The 21,228-nt window shown below is 44.9% G+C and overlaps 1 protein-coding gene across 2 annotated transcripts in view; it reads right to left on the bottom strand.

Moving 5' to 3' along the window:
* The window catches only part of COL8A2 (collagen type VIII alpha 2 chain), a 46,520-nt gene continuing 25,292 nt past the window's right edge, over positions 1-21,228 (bottom strand). For both annotated transcript variants that reach the window (XM_081334304.1, XM_081334305.1), the window contains one exon: positions 1-4,931. In XM_081334304.1, coding sequence (XP_081190430.1) covers positions 3,019-4,931 — 1,913 coding nt within the window. In that variant the 3' untranslated portion in view covers positions 1-3,018. The remainder of the gene's footprint in view (positions 4,932-21,228) is intronic.

Genomic DNA, 21,228 nt, shown 5'->3' with positions numbered 1-21,228 from the left:
AATAAGATTTATTGAAGTTGGATCAATACAGTCAATTACTTTAATTTCGGTTCAGAAGTGAAGGCCAGTTTTCTGATCACAAAACAAGAGTGCATTTCAAAACAGATTTACTATGAACAGTGCATGTAACATAAGTATTTACAAAACAAAAAAATCCTCTATATAGTAGAAACAAAGATACTAGCACAATTTTTTTTTTGTTTAAGGACATCTCAATGGTATGTGAAGATGCAGGTTGTAAGGACGTTCCAGGCCTGCCTTTTCGGCGGATTGAAACTCATTTCCCACAAGTTCTCCCAAATGGGAAAACCCAATCTTTTCTGACAAAAAGATTAGATGCTGTATATGTCAACAAAGATAAACTAAGGATGGTTTGCTAATTAGCCTCCCCAGCCCACGCTTCATCGTCCTGCATGTGATGGCTGCTTTCTTTTTTTTGTTACGTTTATAATGCTTACATACAGAAAGGTCGTGCTTCGTATGAGAAAAGAATAACCAGGTTGTAAAACTTCGGAAACCTTTTCCCTATTTTTTTGAATTTGGAGAAAATGTTGTCTACTGACTCTGCTCTGGGTCCTGTCGGCACACAAATGAGAAATACAGGTAGTCCTTGACTTAACAACCATTCATTTCGTGACCATTCGAAGTTACAATGGCACTGAAAAAAAAGTGACTTATGACCATCTTTCGCATTTACGACCGTTGCAGCGTCCCTAATGGTCACGTGATCAAAATTTGAATGCTTGAATGCAACTGGCATGTATTTGTGACAGTTGCCACGTCCTGGGGTCACGTGATCGGTTTTTGCAACCTCCTGACAAGCAACGTCAATAGGGAAGCAACATTCACTTAACAACTGCTCCCGACCTTCGATCATTCCGCCGGGGCCTGAAGACCTGGCTCTTTGAGCTCTCGGGCCCAGGCTGAGGGGAAAATTTTAACTGGGGTTTTAATGTACAGGGTGAATTTAATGCTTTTTAAATTGGTTTTAACTTTTGTATGTTTTGATTTTTAATTCCCTGTAAACCGCCCTGAGTCCTCAGGGAAAGGGCGGTATACAAATGCAAATATTAAATTAAATTAAATTAACAACTGCAGTGTTTCACTTAACAACTGTGGCATGGAAGGTCGCAAGAGGGGGCAAAAATCCCTTAACAACTGTCTTAGCCTCAGAAAAGTTTGGGCTCATTTGCGGTCATAAGTCAAGGACTACCTGTATACATAGGAAAATAGATTTTATGTGCAGTAGAGCTATGCTATAAATAAATGATATTTCGGGCACCTAGAGAGAGCAAAAACCTGGATTTATGTGATTCTCTTCTGCTCTTGGAATACTTCATTGTTTTCCACTTCATATTTTGCTAAACGGTGACGTATTGTCTTTGAGCGAACGGGGGTTAGGAGTAGGACCGAAAGGCTGTTCTCCACAGGAAAATACACTTAAAACAAGAAGTCTAAAATTCAGCCTTTAAAAAAACAAGCCTCTAAAATTGGCCTCTGAATATTAGGCACGGAGAAAATGTGTCCCTTCAATTTTAGCCTGAGGGAAACCAAGGTGAAAATAAAGACGTTGCAAGTACTAGAGTGTGCTATTAGTATTACTGTCAACTTCAGGGATTTAGAAAACAACCAGATGGAATTAGAATCATTAGCCTGTTCTTCAGTTGTACCTAACCAGACAAATCAGTTCAAGGTTGCTTTTTTTTTTTTTAAAAAAAAAAGGATTAAAGAAAAAAAAAAGACAGTTGGTAGAATATTTTAAATAGCAGATAACCCAAATATTTTTATCCCCCAGCATTTTTCTTTTGCTGCTGTTTTTACAGTCCAAGGTGTGTTTTTCACTCTTGTCAACCTAGAATGTTTGTCAACAAATTCAGCCTTGATTGCAATTGTTGTTGCAGTTGAGTTGTTCAAATGTATATGTTTATAATAAATTTGAAAAACATACTAAGCTGTTCTGGCCATTTCTGGATCTGTAAAAAAAAATAGTGAATCAAATCCAGCTATATTCTCCATAATTTATGCAGAAAGGGATCCTTAGCGTATTTTTCATGTGCTACTATTGCTTCTGATGACAAAACCCTCTTTTTTTGTATTTAAAGGGTACAGATGGTTACTTTAAAAAAAAAACACTGCAAAAACCCCAAGGCTAAACTTCGCACCTTTTTAAAAAGGATATTGCACTACTCAAAATATCTTTTAAAACAGCTAATATTAAGAAAATATTACTTAGCACCACCGTGGAAATTACACTGAAGGGAAACCAAGAATTTGACTTTAAAACAAAGATATCATATATTTTAGGGAGTTTGCTACGGCCACCTTCGTCAACAATCTGCCCATTGTACAACTACTGCCTTACATCTGACGGACGTTTGACCGGTTTATTTTACCCATGGGCTATTAAAACGCATGATTTAAGGAGTCCTACTTTTTTCCAGTTGATTTTAGAAGTCTCTGTATGGCTTTGAAATAAGAGTTCCTTTGGCGTCCCTTTTCCCATAATAAACATCGAACGGGATGCTTTAAAGATACACAGAGCCTTGCGTAAAAGATGCTTAAAGCAAAGCATTTCACAATTTCATAATTCACCCTTCTGGGTCTTCGTTATGCCTCAGGCGACGACGGAAACCACATTTTAAAAGAGCTAAACAACAGAAGACGGTGCCTTTAAGCTGATTAAAAAAAAGAAAAGAAAATAAATCCCACAATGCTAAAGGTGACTGTTGTTGGCACAGCTTTCCCAACCCCTTCTGACTTTCAGGGGCCCCAAAGACATGATGGGCAGCATCTGTGGGCTTGCCATGCCATGCCGTCGTAAGGATAAATCAGATTCCGAATCCCCAGACGGTCCAGCAGCAACGGTTCTCTCTCCCGGATGCTCTCCTTGGCTGGGTCAAGGTGATCGTGGCTCGCACCATCCTTCCCAGTGACTTTCCTATTTTTTTAAAACATTTTTTTTCCAAAAAAGACAAGTTTATGACTCAAGGGGAGAAAGGAGCTACTCCCAAACAGCCGTTATGTGGGACAGAGAAGGAATCCGGAAAAAGAAGAATGGATGTATTCGGTGGAGTACAGACCGTTGGCTTGGTCTGATGGCATCTGGATCCAGACTTGGTCGTTTTCTTTGAGTTCGAGCACGGCGCTGCCCGACGCTTGGTCTAAATAGCCTTTTTTGTACTCGTCGTAAGTATAGGTGGCCGGCACGTTGTTTTTGTAAAGGGCCACCCAGACGTTGGTTCCTTTCACGTGGACGTGATAGGCAAAGTAATAGATGCCAGAAATGGGGCAAGTGAAGATGCCCGTTACTGGGTTATAGCCATTCTGCCCGTTGTACAAAGTCCTGTCGAATTTTACGGGCATTCCTGAGGCTGGGAAGGGTGAACTCAGGATGGCGGTGAAAGCCGGCAACATCTGGGCAGAGAGTTCCCCTCGCCCAAACTGGGGTTTCCCGGACTTGCCGTTCCCCAGCACTGCTCCCTCAACGTTTCCATCGGGCAAGTGGTGACCCTGATAATCTCTGGCAGGGGAGACTCCTGGGGCCCCGGGGGGGCCTGGGGGCCCCGGGAGCCCAGTGATCCCAGGGTTGCCAGGAACCCCCGGAGGGCCAGCAGGACCTATCATGCCTGGCTCTCCGACTCTGCTGATTCCAGGGGCCCCTGGGGGGCCAGGCTCACCTTTCAAGCCCATCAAACCTTGGGGCCCCATGGGACCAGAGGGGCCTTGTAAACCTGGTATTCCTGAAGGGCCTCTGAGGCCTGGTTGGCCCGGGATCCCAGAGTCTCCCTTTATCCCATGGGGCCCAGAAGGGCCTGGGGTCCCGGGAAGCCCCATGAAGCCAGCTTCCCCCTTGGGGCCTATTGGGCCAGGCATCCCTGTGGCCCCAGGGAGCCCTCTCTCCCCGGGAATGCCCGGCTTGCCCATAAAACCATTGGGCCCCTGGTCTCCCCGCAGGCCTGGGGGTCCTATAGGCCCACTTGGCCCTACTTCACCTTTTGCACCAGGGAGCCCATGCTTGCCTGGCAAACCCATGATGCCCTGAGGGCCAGGGCCCCCAACCAGGCCAGGGGGCCCCATCTCCCCTGGCTCTCCATCCATCCCAGGCTCGCCTTTGTCACCAATTATTCCTGTCACTCCTGGTTGCCCACGGTCCCCCTTTAAGCCAGGGAGCCCTGGTTTCCCATACCCTGTAGGGCCAGGCAGCCCGGGAAGGCCACGTAGGCCGGGTTCGCCCTTTGGGCCCAAAGGGCCTGGCAAACCCGGCATGCCAGCTACGCCGGGCAGTCCAGTGCCATCCACACCTGGAGGGCCACGAGGGCCCATGAGCCCAGGTTGTCCACTCAGCCCTGGTTCACCCGGAAGCCCCAAGTCCCCTTTGCTTCCCGGAGCCCCAGGCAACCCATCCAGGCCAGGTTTTCCAAGGCCGGGAGGCCCCGGGGGCCCTGCAGGGCCAGGTAGTCCCTCATTCCCTCGGGGGCCCGTCAGTCCAGGCTTCCCCATGCCATTCTCGCCCTTTGCTCCACGCTCGCCTCGCAGGCCGGGTTCTCCTTTGGGCCCAGGTTCTCCCCGGAATCCAGGGAGCCCCGGGTTCCCACTTGGGCCTGGTTTTCCATTCACAGAGAGTCCAGCAGGCCCAGGCAATCCCGGTGGCCCTGGCCAACCCCGGGGACCTTGCTCTCCTCGCAGGCCAGTCTCCCCTGCCGGCCCTGGCATCCCCTTCATGCCAGCCTTGCCCGGAAGTCCTGGAAGGCCCGGTTTCCCGATGCCAGAAAAGCCAGGGGGCCCAGCAGGCCCAGGTTGCCCATGAAGTCCTGGTTTGCCGGTGCCCGGTTTGCCTGGATAGCCTGGCGGGCCAGGTGGTCCTCTCGGGCCTGGCTTTCCTGGTGGTCCAGGTTCCCCCTTGAGGTCCATTGACAGCAGTGGAGGCATATCTGTGAAGAGATGAAAGACAGTCACTCAGGGCAGGCTGAGCATTTTGGCAGAAGTCAAGGCAAGCTTTGGCCTGCAGAGAGAGGCGGTCCTCAACTCTCTTCTTGACCCAGGAGGGCCCTTTGCTGCAAGTCTTGAGAGAATTTGCTGCCAAAGCAAAACTTTCTAGAGCAAGACGATTCTTCAAAAAGTTCTGAGGTCGTGGAAAATATTTAGAACCATTTTGAGCTCAAAACAGTGGCTTCAAGTGTGAAACGGGTCACAGGGACCTTATTTTATTGGAAGGTCCAACAAGGAGAAAACGTATGTAGTTCAAGATTGATCAGTTGGGTTCTTGATAGTCTCTGAACTCAGTTGTTTGATTGGTTTTGACCTAACCCAGTAATGAAACATTGGCAAGAAAATAACCAAGCTCTGAGAACATCAAAGACTCAACATATTGGAATTTTTCTGACACTGTTCTGATCTCAAAACATGTGGGCTTTAAGCTGAGAATAATCTTTTGAGTTTGAAATGTTTTACATACATAACTCTGAATTTGACGTATCTATAGACTTGAATCTCTCTCAGACAATTTGAAGGCTTAGCAAGATTTCTACATGGTGACATGACAACTCAAGACTCAACTCCCAAATGTCAACATTATTGGTTTCTCCATCTGTAAATGACAACATTCAGGAGTGTCACAAATTAGCTGTAGAAATCAAAGTCCCTTAAAAACAACAAGAATTAGCATGCCGGACAATGGTGTACAGAGGGGAATATTTTGTGTTTCTGTTCAGTAGTGCAAAATTGAAACTCATTTCCTGTAATGGCTTCTGTTTAAGAAACTTTTTAAAGAAAAAAATTGTAGAGGAATCTGAAGTTTCATTTTTTTCTAGGGAGAAAGGCAGGCTAAGCACAATAATAATAGCAACCATAATGATTTTATTTTTCCTTTTCCTTCGCCTCTGTATTCCTCTTAATCATAATGTTTCATTATAATGAATATATTATATCTTATGCTACAACTTCATAATGTTTTCAAAGGTTTGGCCCAGGCTAATTTTTAATCCTTCAACTAATATAAAACCACTTCAGTAAATCAAATGCCAACAGAAGGAGAGACTGTTGCCATTGGTGGAATTAAGTCCATCCAAGTTGGCATACGGAAGAGCTAAGAAAACTTTTAAAAATATTTTTTATGTAGGAAAAAGTCCCAAATGATCACTAAAATTATTTTTGGTTAGTGGAAATTTTGAGTTGAAACACTTTGCCCCATCTATGGCTCTAGTGAGGATCACATAAATATCCCCCCCAAAAAAAATCTTGGTCCATTTAAGTTCTTCCATATAATAACGCAGCCAAAACATGTAAGCTTAAGCAAGATTTTTTTTCTCTCTCTCTCATTTTGTGTTTGGAAAAACGCCTTCCCAAAGGAAATGATTTCAATATGTTCCTATGCTTTTTTGATATTTTAGAAAAGAATTCGCTCTCAAGATCATCCCAGCAGGGTGACGTGAGTGTGAAGGAGAAAAACACGTCAAATTTCAGAAGAACCCCATCTTCTGAAAAAGAATGGTGGACTTGCAAGGGCTGCATCCCAGAGTTATTGGCCAATTCTTGCCAAAGGAAAAAAAAAAAAAGAGAGAGAGAGAGAGAGAGAGAGAGAGAGAGAGAGAGAGAGAGAGAGAGAGAGAGAGAGAGAACAGGAGCAAAATCTGAATTTAGAATCTTCTAAATGCACAGGTGCATTTCTGTGATTCAGACTTGGTATCCTTCAAACGTGTCGGGTTCTGCTAGATTCAGTAGCCCTCATCCAGACAACCTTAGTTTGAGGAAATACGAGGAGGCAATATTAAGCTAGTTTCCTTTGTATCATCCTCATCTTTGGAGAGCCGTTCAGGTCAAAGAGCAAAGTATCGATGCTTCAGATTAAAAACCCAGTCGCTTTAGAGGTAATCCTCAAACGTACGACCACAACTGAACCCAACATTTTTGTTGCTAAGTGAGACAGTTGTTCGGTGGGTTTTGCCCCATTTTAATAACTTTTCTTGCCACAGCTGTTAAGTGAATCACTGCAGCTTTTAAGTTAGTAACCTGGTTGTTACGTGCATCTGGCTTCCCCGTTGACTTTGCTTGTCAGAAGGTTGCAAAAGGGGATCACATTTTATTTATTTATTTATTTTTATTTATTATTAAATTTCTATACCGCCCTATTCCCGAAGGACTCAGGGCGGTTTACAGGGCAGCATAAAATACAATATAAAAATAATATAGAATTAAAATACATTGAATTAATTAAGCCCAATTAAAACAACATTTAAAAAGCTAAAACCCCTTCAGTCCAGGCCTGATAGATCGAAAAACCAGGTTTTCAGGTCCCGGCGAAACGAACGCAGATCGGGGGCGGTCCTAAGTTCCACGGGTAAATCATTCCAGAGGGCAGGCACGTCCACAGAGAACGCTCTTCCCCTAGGAATAACCCGCCGGCATTCCCTAACCGGCGGTATCCTGAGAAGGCCCTCCCTGTGAGCCTTGGTGGAGCAGTGGGCTAATGCCTCCTTAAGTAACACCAGCTGCCTGCAATTAGTGCAGGTTCGAGTCCCACCAGGCTCAAGGTTGACTCAGCCTTCCATCCTTCCGAGGTAGGTAAAATGAGGACCCAGATTGTTGGGGGCAATAAGCTGACTTTGTAATAATGCCGCTTGGGGGTTTGTGTGAAAGCCCTAATAAGCAGGCATATACATAGAATGAAGGCTACTGCTAAGCTTGTAAGCCGCCCTGAGTCTTCGGAGAAGGGCGGGATGTAAATGGAATTAAAATAAAAATAAAATAAAAATGTGGGAGCGCACAGGACGAAGGGAGCTTGATGCCGGCAGCAGGTGTTCCCTCAGATAACCCGGACCCATGCCATTTAGGGCTTTATAGGTCATCACCAGCACCTTGAATCTCACCCGAAGGGCAACCGGAAGCCAATGCAGCTCGCGGAGTAGAGGTGTTACATGGGAGTACCGGGAAGCCCCCATCAGAACTCGCGCGGCCGCATTCTGCACATGACCCCGGGACGCCTCATCCTTCATAAATATGAGCCAGTTGCTAAGCATCTGAATTCTGATCATGTGAACATGGGGATGCTGCAATACTTCCAAGTGTGAAAATCGCTCATAAATCACTTTTTTTTGAACCGTCACTAACTGTTGTAAGTCAAGGACAACCTATACGCTGCAGGGATCCAGCTTTTTAAAAATCCTTACTGAGGGTTAAGCCTGCCTACATGATCACAGGGTGTTCCTTAGAAAAGAACCCACCTTCCTTGTTTTTATTACCACAGTAGCTGAGGGGAATTACTCTAAAACAGCATGGCTGAACCCTGGCACCTTGAAAAAGTGTGGACTTCGACTCCCAGAATTCCTTGCTGGCTGGGGAATTCTGGGAATCAAAGTCCACACATCTTCAAGTTGTCAAGGTTGAGAAACACAGTTCTCTATTAAACGATTCCCCATTGATTTGAAACAACCCTTTGCAAGGCCGTAGGGCAGGGGTCTTCAAACTTGGCCCTTTTATGACTTGTGGACTTCAACTCCCAGAATTCCTCACTCACTAACCCCTGCCCTAGGTCTTTTCTTTTAAATGCCGGGCATTTGGCAAAAATTAAAGAGACCCAAACAGCTTAAAAACTGCCTTCTTTGCTCTTTTCCTTGACAGCCTTTCCAAAGCAGGCAATCCCAAATGCTTTGGTGCTCTAGTGAGTTGGGGAGAGGTTGTTAAAGAAAGCCAAAATAAAGTTGATTGGTTTGAATTTGCTGGGATTCAGCCCAGGAATTAAAAGGCTTTATAGCCTTCTGAGATTGGAAGTTGACCATTGTCAAGCTACTTCTACAATTTTGCTAACAAAACTGCAGGGACCTGTCCAGGCAGTAGCCAAGAGTCAACCCTGATTCAAAGGCATTAAAAAAAGAAAGAAAAGAAAGAACCATAGCATTTGTATGCTGATCCCATCAGCCTACGGACAAGAAACGGTGAGTTCTAGTCCTGCCATAGGCATGAAAGCTACTTGGGTAAGTTTGGCCCAATCACCAGGCGACTGGGAGTTCTAGTCCTGCCTTAACCATGAAGCCTGGCTGAATGACCTTGGGCCAGTCATTTTCTTTGCTTAGCAAGGAGGCAAGAAAAAAATATTATATGCTCAAAAACGGAAAGGTTCTAGCACTATCCACAAGATAGGAAGGTGATGGAACTGGCAGACAATGCTAAATTGACTTGCTTGATTAGAGAAAAGATTTTATTTATAGCTGACTGGAAAGCCCTGATTTTTTTTCCCCCGTGAATTGGGGAGCCATTCATGTCAAAGAGCAAAGTATCAATGCTTCAAATTTAAAAAAAATATTGAAAAGTTATGAAATTAATTATGGCTTGATTAGTTAAGAAAAAGGTTAATACGAAGACTTTTTTTTAAAGCACATAATAAAAGGGAATTTTATATTTGTACTTATATTTGCTGTAAAGAAAATCGGAAGTGACTTCTTTTTTTAATTTCTTTTCCTTATTTCTTGTTTGCACTTTAGGCTTTTTCTTTGTTTTTCCCCCCTTTCTTTTCTTTACTTATATTCCTTCTTGTTAGCTTTTGCTTCCTTTTTTTAAACTTTAATTAAAAAAATATATATTGAAAACTAGTCTATTTCCACAGCATCCACCAGGTGGCAGTGTTACTCCAAGACAAAGACTGTGTTGCCCTTTTCAAAATCTCTGAATTGAGAAAAGATGGCCAGGTATAGCAGAAACTACTTTCCACCTTCCATCCCAAATAACATCCTTTATTTTATTGTATGAGAAGTGACCATCCATGTTTCTCCTGGCTAAAATGGACATATATATATATGACATAGTAGAGATTTATTTTTATTAGACATTTTAAGAAAAAAAGCAACAGGAATAAAAAGAGAAGCAAAAAGAATAAGAGAGTAAAATACAAATGAAGTTATGAATATATTTCATCGTTTTAAAAGATTGTGAATCCCTATTAAACTTTGAACTAAGAATGAGTAGCAGGAGCCGAGGTCCATATAAGACAAATCGCCAAATGAATGAGAATTAAATCCTTGGACATTTAGGAGCATAGGAAAGTCCTCAACTTATGACCAGTTGCTTAGCAGCCATTTGAAGTTATAATAAATCTCCCCACAGGGACTTATGACCCAGATTCAAAGTTCTGATGGCTGGCTCCTGGCCATGTGACTATGTGTTGGATGCTTGATCAGCTTGCATTTATGCCTCTTTCTAGTGTCCCACAATCACATAAGCATGTTCTATTATGATTTTACACACACACAGACACACACACCCAAAACAGGCATTTTCTTCTAGTTTTCGGTAAAACCACCCCATAGGAGGCCATTAGTTCACTTTATTTATTTATTTATTTATTATTGGGATTTATATGCCGCCCTATCTCCCGAAGGACTCAGGGCGGCTAACGTTCACTTAATGACCCCTGCTGCAAAAAAAGATTGTAAACTTGGGTAGGTGATCCATTTTACAACCATCACCAGTTAACGACTCTGATGGCCAGGCTTGCTTATGGTGATAATTTGGGGACTACCTGGCACTCTCTTTTTTGCCTTGCAGGAAAAATGCAATTTGTCTACCAGCTTCCTCCAGCTTTTCCCATCCTGGCCCCAGCTCCTGTCAACCTAGCAGTTCAAAAGCATGCAGATGCGAGTAGATAAATGGGTACCACTTCAGTGGGAAGGTAACAGCGCTCCATGATGACATGTTGGCCACGCGACCACGGAAATGTCTTTAGACAACGCTGGCTCAACAGCCTCGAAACGGAGATAAGCACTGCCCCCTACAGTTGGCAACGAATAGCTGAGTAAAATCCGCAGAGAGTCTTTTTACTTCCTAGTCTTTAAATTCCACCAGACACTGTGGAGGCAGAGGAATCCCAAAACTCTAAAGAAAAGTAGCAATGAGTAGGATTCAGCAGAAAGTAAAGGTGTAAAGGTGTTTCCCCTGTCCAGTCATGCTCATCTCTGTTTTTTAGCCGAAGGAGCCAGCGTTGTCCGAAGACCCTTTCCATGGTCATGTGGCTTGTATGAATGTACTCCAAGGTGCATGGAACACTGTTACCTTCCCACCGAAGTGGTACCTATTTATCTACTCACATTTGCATGATTTTGAACTGCTAGGTGGGCAGGAACTGGAGCGAATAACAGAAGCTCACACCATCGGGTGGTGTTTGGGTCTCAAGCTGGGCTGTCAGCTTTCCAGTTGACAAGCTCAGTGTCTTTAACCACTGAGCCATTGTGCCTCTACGATCAGCAGAAAGTAACAACGTCTAATTCTCAGAGAGAGACTCAGAATTTTTCCCTCTGTTGCCACTGGCAGGATAAGCACCAGCCAGGGGTGTTCTGCTTTTCAGTGAGGAAAAACCTACTGGAAAAAATAAACACCCTGGCATGGATAGATCCTTGAATCGCAGGCCAGCATCAGCCATTTTTTTCCCCCTTCTTAATCCTGCAGCACCGGAGTTTGTGTTGCTTTGTGATCTCCTTGGACAAGGATCAGATAAGAACTATGCCAGAACTGGTTCAGTGGAGCTTGTCTTGTGTAAAGGAGAAATGGTCTCCTTTTGTTATGTTTAAACTTTGATTTTCCTTTATTTTGTTTATGTTGGGCTATTGGGACCTGCTCAGGCCTTTTAAATGGGATTTTGTTACAGCTAAGAGTTGAGATGCGGAATGTGGAGATTTATGTATGTTAAGTAATGTTAACCTTTTAGGGCTCTGTTGAGATGTTTTATTGATAATCGGGTGGGAGATGACATGACTTATTTGATTTGATTTGCCTATTGTTCAAGAGACGGATTATGGGATGAAAAGTTTTATATTTCTTAATGAAGATGAGGAGCAGTGGTCAAGCAATTGTTTCCAGGTAATCCACAACTTACAACCATTCATTTAGCAACTGCTCAAAGTTACAAGGACACTGAAAAAAGTGACTTTTGACTGTCCTCGCATTTATGGTTGTCACAGCATCCCCATGTTCATTATGATCAAAATTTGGACACTGGGCAACCAGCATGTGTTTATGATAGTTGCAGCATCCCAGGATCATATGAATGCTATTTGTAACCTTCCCAGCCAGCTTCTGGAAGAAAAGTCAGCGCAGGAAGCCCAATTCATTTAATGACGCCCTGATTTATTGAACAGCTGCAGCAATTTGCTTAACAAGAGTGGCCAAAAGGACCATAAAATTGGCCACGACTCACTTAATGATGCCCAATTTTATGATCCCTTTTGACACTATTGTTAAGCAAATCACTGCAGCTGTTTAGTAAATCACGGCGTCATTAAATGAATTGGGCTTCCTCACTGATTCAGTTAATAACCACCTTGCTTAACAATGGAAATTCTGGACTCAGTTGGGGTTGTAAGTTGAGGACCACCTGAACACTTGCCATGATGGTGGAAAGTCAGTCTCATGGGAGGGAAGGTTGTGTGCTTGGGTATGTGTGCATGTGTGTGCATGTGTGTGTAGCTGTATGAAAAAATCTTTCTGTGCTGAGACATTGTTAAGTGAGGTTTGTCCCATTTTGTGATCTTTCTTACCCCAGTTGTTAAGTGAATCACTGCAGCTGTTAAGTTAATAACACAGATGTTAAGTGAACCTGGCTTCCCCATTGACTTTGCTTCTCAGAAGGTTGTGCTGTGGGCTGACTGAAAGGCTTTGCGGGAGCCTGGCCGGCGAGAGGGGAGTGGAAAGCTCGGACAGCTGCCGCCGGTTTGGGGTGGTGGGTGTAGACTGGGGGAAGGGAAGAAAAGGAGAAGGAGAAGTGGGTGGGGATGGTTGTTGTTGTTAGGGAGAGACCAGGTGAAGCCAAAGAGGATTGGAGTTTTAGGTGATTCCTCTCCTTTGGAGTAGTGGGAAGGAGAGGAAGAGAAAGAGAGAGAGAAAGAGTGGGGTTTTATTGCTTTCTTTTGCAAGGGGATATCCCGAGCAAGGGGAAGAGAGAGAGTGAGAGTGAGGAAGTTGCCTGGGGTGCTGAACCAGGTTTTAACTAGAAAGGAAGGGGGGAGGGGATTTGGCATAGAGAGAGACCTGGGACAACGGGTCCCGACAGAAGAGAAGAAGAAGCAAGCCGCTACCACTTGAGAGACCAGCAGCCATCCAAACGTTGATCGCTACCATCTGTGCATGCTGTAAACATTGTGGGGAGTTGCCCTGGCAGAGCGAGCTGTGACTGCGGGGTGTTGATTATCTCCGTGGTTTCTGCTGCTGCTTGCAGCCGGGCAGTTCTTTCTGCACACCCCTCTTGTTTCTCAAACGACTGCTACGGACTATTGACTATTATTGCTACGACTGCCTGAAACTGTTAAATACTGTTATGCACTGACCGCCGTGGTTAGGGGTCGGTCACCTTTGTTCCTGCAAACCCCCCTCTGACGACGAGAACTTGCCATCTCTTCACTCTGCCTGAGCCTCCGCTGAAAGTGGACATTCTGTCAAAGCCTTGAGAGTGCAGCTGTTGAGCGGGACTAAAGGGGGAGGGTTAGGAGGGCCTACGCATTGGCGGCCTCCGAGGGGGTAACTCTACACGTGGGGGCTCGTCTGGGATTCCCTACCTGCCCCCCTTTTCTTAGTTAAGGGAGAGATATGAGCCAGGGGAACAAAATGGACCCTAATGCAGTTATTAGGTGGTGCGAAGAGCAGAATAGTGAGGTGACGATGAGTGGTTGATGTTCCTGGCGAGGTTTGGTCAGAAGAGCGAATTTAACAGACATTGAGGGTCCTTGTCCCAGATCAGAGGGTGCATGTGATAGATACGAGGGCGTATCGGGATTGCCCCCATTTTTATGTACTGTTAGAATGGAAGAAGAGCATTCTGGAGTGCTTTCAGGTTGAAAAATTTGCAATTGACCCTTGAAGATATTAGAGCAGGGGTGATTTTTCCGACTGCATGGGGGGCACACCCTTGACCAAACCTTTAGGCCAGAAGAAAGAGAAACACACTTCCTTTACCCATGGGGATAACAGAAGGAGGGTCCGCACAGGCTGGGGGAAGTCTGACTTCCATTCAAAACCTGACAGGGGGCTATTGTATAGGGGCTGGATATAGGAAACTACGTACTTTCTCTGGGATGCAACTGTTGCCGGAACGGGAAGAGGAAGCCTGGATGGAACAGGCAATGCAAGCAGTTGAGGAATGGGATATACCGGATACCCAAAAAAGGCAACGAGTTAGAGAAAGTTTAAAGGGCCCCGTTGCAGAAGCTATTAGAAGTCTAACACCGAGTCGGGGACATTTTGCTGCGCGTGATTATCTCTCCTTGCTGAATGATGAATTTGGGTCTGCTGAGACGGTCTCTAGTTTATTGTTCCGGTTGGAACACACGTACCAGGAGAGGGTGAGAAGCTGTCTGAATATATAAGGCGGCTGAATAGATTATTATATCAGATGGTGGAAAGGGGGGGATTAGACCCAACCGAAGCAGAACAAGCCAGGATAGAACAACTCTCCCGGGGTGCTTTGGTTTTGGACCCGGTTTGGAACCAAATAACGGTTGAAGCTAGAGGGAGTGTTTGGGGGTATCATGAGCTTATAAGGGAAGTCCGGGTGACCGAGGTAGTAGAGGAGGCTAAGGAAGTGACAGCAGAGTTGCTGGTGGGATGGCCTTTAGGCCCAGGAGTAGGAAAGGTTAGGGAGGATGACGACCGGTTAACAGTGATGCAAGCTCAGATACTGGATTTAACCAAGATAAAGGCCTCCTGGACAGTAGCAGGTGTCCCACCCCTGAGTGGGGTTCGAGTTGGGCCAACTAATGGGGGGATGGGTTTGTCCGCTCCAGTTAATAGTTCGGCGAGACCAGTGGTTTGTTATAACTGTGGGAGTGTGGGGCATTATAGGTGTGTGTGTATGAAACCATATAGAAGATCGGGGAACTCAGCTCAGTCGGGAAACTGCCAAGGGCCCCAGTGAGGGAGTTAGCTGGGTGCCCGGAGATATCAGTCAGCCCTGACAAGGGGGATTCCCTGGGAATCCCCCATCAAAGATGGGAGTGACAGGAGTACACCCGTTAGTGAGAAAATTCCGTCGCTTTGAACTACCAGAAACTAGAGCAACAGGACTCCAGCAGCGGCCTTTGGGGAACCAAGTGCGGGTTGTTAAACCAGACACTGGGGCTCCCACTATTGGGGTTCCCCAGCAGTTAGTGGGCCCTTCTCCAATGGTGCCAGTGCAAATGGAGGGTATTTACGCTAAGGCCCTTCTGGATTCGGGTGCGCAAATCACCCTATTATATAGGGATTTTTATGACAGATACCTGATGTATATGCTGATACAGGAATTGGGTGATTTGAAGATCTGTGGCATCGGGACTGAAAAATTCCCATATGATGGATACTTGCCCATAAGATTGACGTTTGGGCCTCCGAGGGGGCAACGCTACAGTCGTAAAAGGGGATCTTATGATCCTGTCTTAAGTACCTGTCAGTTGCCAAGTGTCTGAATTTTGATGACATGACGGCGGGGATGCTGCAATGGTCATTAAGTGTGAAAAACGGTCATAAGTCACTTTTTTCAGCGCTGTTGTGATTTTGAACGGTCAGTAAATCTACTGTTGTAAGTTGAGAACTACCTGTTCATTTTTTCCTTTTTCTTTTTTTTTTGTACTATTTTTTTATCTCTCCTTTCCAAACTTTTAATAAAATTATTTTCAAGAAAAGAAAAGAAAAAAAAGAACTTTCCCATGTGGGGAAAAAGGTAGGCGTAATAGGAAATACACACGACCCATTTTGTGTTTAAACATGCTTTGATTCCAGATGCAGGTTTTAAATGCCAGCTAAGCCATTTGGTCCTTCGTTTATCCTGTCCAATGGAGTTTTCTTATTAGATGGCGCGATAAGGGAAAAGATTGCTTCTCTATCCCGTGACAGCTCTATAAACAGTGATCCAATTCTCAGGAACTCCTTGCCAAGCGTAGAATTTCTCAGGTTATCAAGTTGCTAAAGCAGGGAGCGCCTCCAAAGTCCCATAAATCAGAAGAAGCCTGCTAGCATCCTATCCGACCTACTTATTTTATTAAAAGGCTTTGATTCCTCATTTTTTTGATCCCATTTCTCATTTGGAGAAATTGCCCCCAGAACCCCATGCTTTCAAGCATCCAGATTTAACCTTCAACTCTGCAAATGCAGAATCTGCACAAAGCTGGGTGTCAGATCTCACGAGGCTTCTTTGTGTAACAGGAACAACCTTGTACGGAGTCGAATTTTGGGAGGAAATTGTATAAACAAGTCCTTGTCAACTTGGCAATTTTTGGATGTGTAGACTTCAACTCCCAGAATTCCCCAGCTGGGAACCGTCATGTATTTATGATGGGGAATTCTGGGAGTTGAAGTCCACACATCCAAAAGTTGTCAGGGTTGAGAAACAATGGTTTAGAAGGAGCTTTGCTTGTCTGTGGGTCTCCTTTTCAGTTGATAGATTGCAACCTGGTCCAATTTCCCCCACTAGGATGTTAGATCAAAATCTGAACCAGACTGTGTCAGATTAGAGGAAGTAATGTACGTGACCGATCTCTTGAAACAAAAATTTGGCTGTCAGGAAGAACGCAACATCTGTTGTAATAGCCCCATGGTCACATGATCAAAATTTGGAGGCTTGGCAACTGACTCATATTTATGACGGTTGCAGTGTCCCGGGGTCATGTGATCCCCTTTTGTGACTTTCTGACAAGCAAAGACAAAGGGGAAGCCAGATTCACTTAACAACCATGTTACTAATTTAACAACTGCAGCGATTCACTTAACAACTGTGGCGAGAAGGGTCGTAAAATGGGGCAAAATTCACTTAACGAATGTCTTGCTTTCAACAGTTGAGGACTACCTTGTAGAAGAAATTTAAGAGGCAAAGTTAATTCTAAAAGAGCTTATTAAAGTCTGGAGTAATATAATACAAAACAAACAGAACATCTTCTGTGTGATGGGTGACAGCTAAGTCAGCTTTGAGGATCAACAAATTTACTTGTGTTTTAATTCTGTTTCAGACTAACTAGGTCTCCCAAACAGCTTAAGCTAATTTAACACAAAGCGAACTAGTGTAATCCTTAAAAGGGGGGGGAAAAAGAGAAGAAAAATCTAAACTTAATGTCATCCAAACGCATTACAGCAGGGAATGAAAACTTGGACCAGATTGGCACTTTGGCAAAACAAAATAAATATATTTGAGAATAAATATATTTGATGATTCAGCAAAAGGCCATGTAAGGAACTGGCCGTTCAAAGACAATAAATGAGCTGCTTTTGCACAGAGATTTCCACAGCCTGGTGCCACGTGGAAATCCTCTTGTCCTACAGCTCAACCACAGGCAACCAGATGGAGAACTTGAAAATGGAAAGTAGTATAAATAATGGTTGTTCACCTCATTGGGTTGCATGAAGGAAACTTTTGGTAAGATACCATCATGAGAAGATCTGGCAGTGATCTTAGAATACAATAGAATGACAGAGTTGGAAGGAACTTTGGAGGTCATCTAGTCCAACCCCCTGCTAAGGCAGGAAACCCTATACCATTTCAGACAAATGGCTGTCCAATCTCTTCTTAAAAACATCCAGTGTTGGAGCATTCACAACTTCTGGAGGCAAGTTGTTCCACTGGTTAATTGTTCTGACTGTCAGGAAGTTTCTCCTTAGTTCTAGGTTGCTTCTCGCCTTGACTAATTTGCATCTGTTGCTTCTTGTCCTGCCTTCAGGTGCTCTGGAGAATAGCTGGACTCCCTCTTCTTTGGGGCAGCCCGTGAGATATTGGAACACTGCTATCATGACCCCCCTCGTCCTTCTCTTCATTAGACTACACATACCCTATTCCAGCAACCATTCCTTATATGTTTTAGCCTCCAGTCCCCTGATCATCTTTGTTGCTCTTCTCTGAACTCTTTCTAGAGTCTCAACACCTTTTTTACATTGTGGTGACCAAAACTGGATGCAGTATTCCAAGTGTGGCCTTACCAAGGCATTGTAAAGTAGTACAGTATTAACATTTCACATGATCTTGATTCTATCCCTCTGTTAATGCAGGCTAGCACTGTGTTGGCTGTTTTGGCAGCTGCAGCACACTGCTGGCTCCTATTTAAGTGATTGTCCACTAGGACTCCAAGATCCCTCTCACAGTTACAGATCCCTCTCACAGTGATCTTAATGGGGTCGTTCAGGATTAACATTTCATCTGGCAGTCAACTCCAATGGAGTTGGAAGAGGAAATGGTGATTAATTTCCAAGTACAGGTAGTCCTCTATAGTCACTTAGCAACTGCCTGAAGCTACAACAGACCTCCCCCCCAAATTGTTTACAACCCAGATTCAAAGTTTCATTAGTCACACAGTCTGCATTTTGGGGCCTCGGCAGCTGGCCTGCATTTATGGGTGTTTCAATGCCCTGTGATCACATGACCACAATTTACAGCATTTGGGCTGGAAACTGGCAAAAAACCCCACCCATATACCTTATAGTCAGTGATGGGATTCAGCCAGTTCGCACCACTTTGGCAGAACCAGTAGCTAATTATTTGTTGCCCAGGCGCAAAATGGGCTTCCGGAAGCAGCATCCACAGAGAGAATGGTTGTTCACCTATTTGAATCCCACCAGTGCTTATGAATGAATGAACCTTTATTGTCAAAGTACAACCATGTATACATTGAGATTGGCTGAGCCTCCCTTCGTGCCCCCACCCCCCAACTTACAGTGACACAAACCCTCCATCTTATTACACCATGTGAGCTAATTGCATAACGCGCTGGCCTCACAAGTCAATTATGCATAATTCCAGATTGCCTTGCAAGCCCGATGTTTAGCAGCTCTATATGTGTGTAGGCTAATTTAGCCCCTTGCACTACACTGTGCACACTCATCCATACACACATTAATCCAATCACCACACACTAGTACCGGGAGCTCAGGGCCGCTGCGTGTGAACACGCCGCCATCTTGTGGGGGGGGGGAAAAAGTGAACAATGGGTTCACTTAACAACCGCTACAAAAATCATAGTAAAATTGTTCATGGACATGTGGTGACCCACCTAATGACTGTCACAACTTATGACCTAAATTGTGGGTTCAATTACTGTTGTAAGTTGAGGACTACCTGTGAGTGGAAGTGGGCTCTTCAAAGATTTCCCATGTCGTCACAGAATTTACACCCGTATTGTAGATAATCATGTCTTGCACATCAAAATTGTAAACGAAACATAATATTGATTGGATCATGTAGGCTTAGTCTATGTTTAATCCTAATTAAAGGGATGGGTTTGCAGAGTTGAATGTCCTGCCTGTTGAGCTATCTTTTTGGCAAGTTCTTGGTGCACAAACGGTTAATGATTTCATGTGCCATAAAACATTTCTTCTTACTGATAGTATGTTTCTAGTCTTGGAATTGTCCAAACTGACTGGGATGGATTTCTTTTCTCTGGCTATAACGGCACCCAAGAAACGCCAAACTTCCTGTACTACCGTATATACAATCTGGTGGTCATGGCACCAAGCTAGAAAAGGGAAGACGGTGAGTTCAAGTCCCACCTTAGCTATGAAAGCTGGCTGGGTGATTTTGGGCCGGTCCCTCTCTCTCTTAGCCCAACCCACCTCACAGGGTTGTTGTTGTGAGGATAAAAGGAGGAGGAGGAGGAGGAGGAGGAGGAAGAGGCAGTGGCGGGATTCAGCTGGTTTGTACCAGTTCGGCAGAACCGGTAGCTAATTTTTTGTTGTCCAGGCCCAGAGAACCGGTTGTTCACATATTTGAATCCCACCACTGGGAAGAGATAGTGTTGGATATGTTTGCTGCCTGGAGTTATTTGTACAAATAATAAAGGCAGGATACAAATAAACAAAGCAAATAAATCAGTGTAAACTTCTGGCCTCTGGGTTCCTATGCCTCTCTCTCCAAATTATGAATCCCAGCAAAGTTGATGGTGGGGGTTGCCCCTTCCAAAGTCTAATTATACAGCTACTACCAGAGATAGGCTCTCGTTTGTATCCAGAGACGGAGAAATAATAGTCGTCATTCTGAAGTCGCTCCCAGGTCTTTCTCCCGGCAGGACAGAGGAACCTTATTTCTTAAGTATAGATAGCTGCCAAGTTATGCCAGTTAAGCCTTATACCAGCAGCGGATTTATTTTCAAGCTCAGCGACTTCTAACTACTTTTTCTTTCCCCATCAACGGCTTTGTCGCACGATAGAGGAATTAATGACAGGAATCAGCTTCTATCTTAAGAGACAATTGGAATGCCGCATCCAGCATTTGTCACATCCAGCAACTGTGTCTGGCCAAAATGTTTCCTGGGAGATTAATCCAGCTCTAATGATTCCCTTTGTATTTCTCCTCACCCAGGAGGATGCGATGGCTCAGGGGTTGGTTAAAGAAGCCGAGTTTGGAGACCTAAGCATCTGGGTTCGAGAGCTGAGATCCACGACAGGGTGAGCTCCCGTCCCTTGCCCCAGCTCCTGACCACCTAGCAGTTTGAAAGCATGCAAATGCGAGTAGGTGAATAGGCACCACTTTGGTGGGAAAGTTACAGCATTCCATGCATCTTTGGCATATAGCCTTGCTGGTGTTGTGATTCAGGGTCAGCCTGTGGGTTCGGCAGTTGGGTCGGACGACTCAGAGGAGGAGGAGGGGGGTGTTGAAGAGCTTGCTGATGATGGCCTTGAGGCTCCGCAGAGCCCTCAGCCAGGCCCCTCCCACCTGGTCACGACGGAGACCCAGCTGTGTGAGCCTGACAGCGTGGATGAAGATGACCCACAGCTGGCCCTGTTCAAGGACGCCCGACGCAGGAGGCAGTCAATCAGGAGTAAACAGAGGAAGGCAATGGGGCACCTCAGAAGGAGGCAGAGAGAGGCCACGCCCTGAACTGTATTTAAGGGGAATGTGTGGGAGGGCTGGTTTGCTGAAGGCAACCGCTTGGATAGTCCTGTTTCATAGCTCCTGTTTCATGGTTGGTGTCTTGTCTTGCTCTGTTTTATGTTAATAAATTTGGCAGGCTTTATTCCAGCCTCTTGCCGTTTGTAAAGGGGTTGTCCCTGCTTTTGCTGCAGGGCCGGTAGCAGGCTGGTACAGAACAGTTGGCCACATGACCATGTAAATGCTGGATCCATTGGCCAAGAAACGGAGAGGAGCACCATGGCCTAGAATCAGACACGACTGACAGGGAAATCTTTACCTTTATCTAGCGATTCACCTTTGTAACAGAATTCCTCAGCCAGCCTTGGCTATCTGAGGAATTCTGGGAGTTGAAGTCCACAAGTCTCAAAGTTGCCAAGTTTGAAGACCCC

The sequence above is a fragment of the Vipera berus genome (genome assembly GCF_964194415.1).
Source record: "Vipera berus genome assembly, chromosome: 9".
NCBI classification, from domain to species: domain Eukaryota; kingdom Metazoa; phylum Chordata; class Lepidosauria; order Squamata; family Viperidae; genus Vipera; species Vipera berus.
Note: the sequence above shows the minus strand (reverse complement) of the source record. Positions and strands in the feature narration are given on the sequence as shown.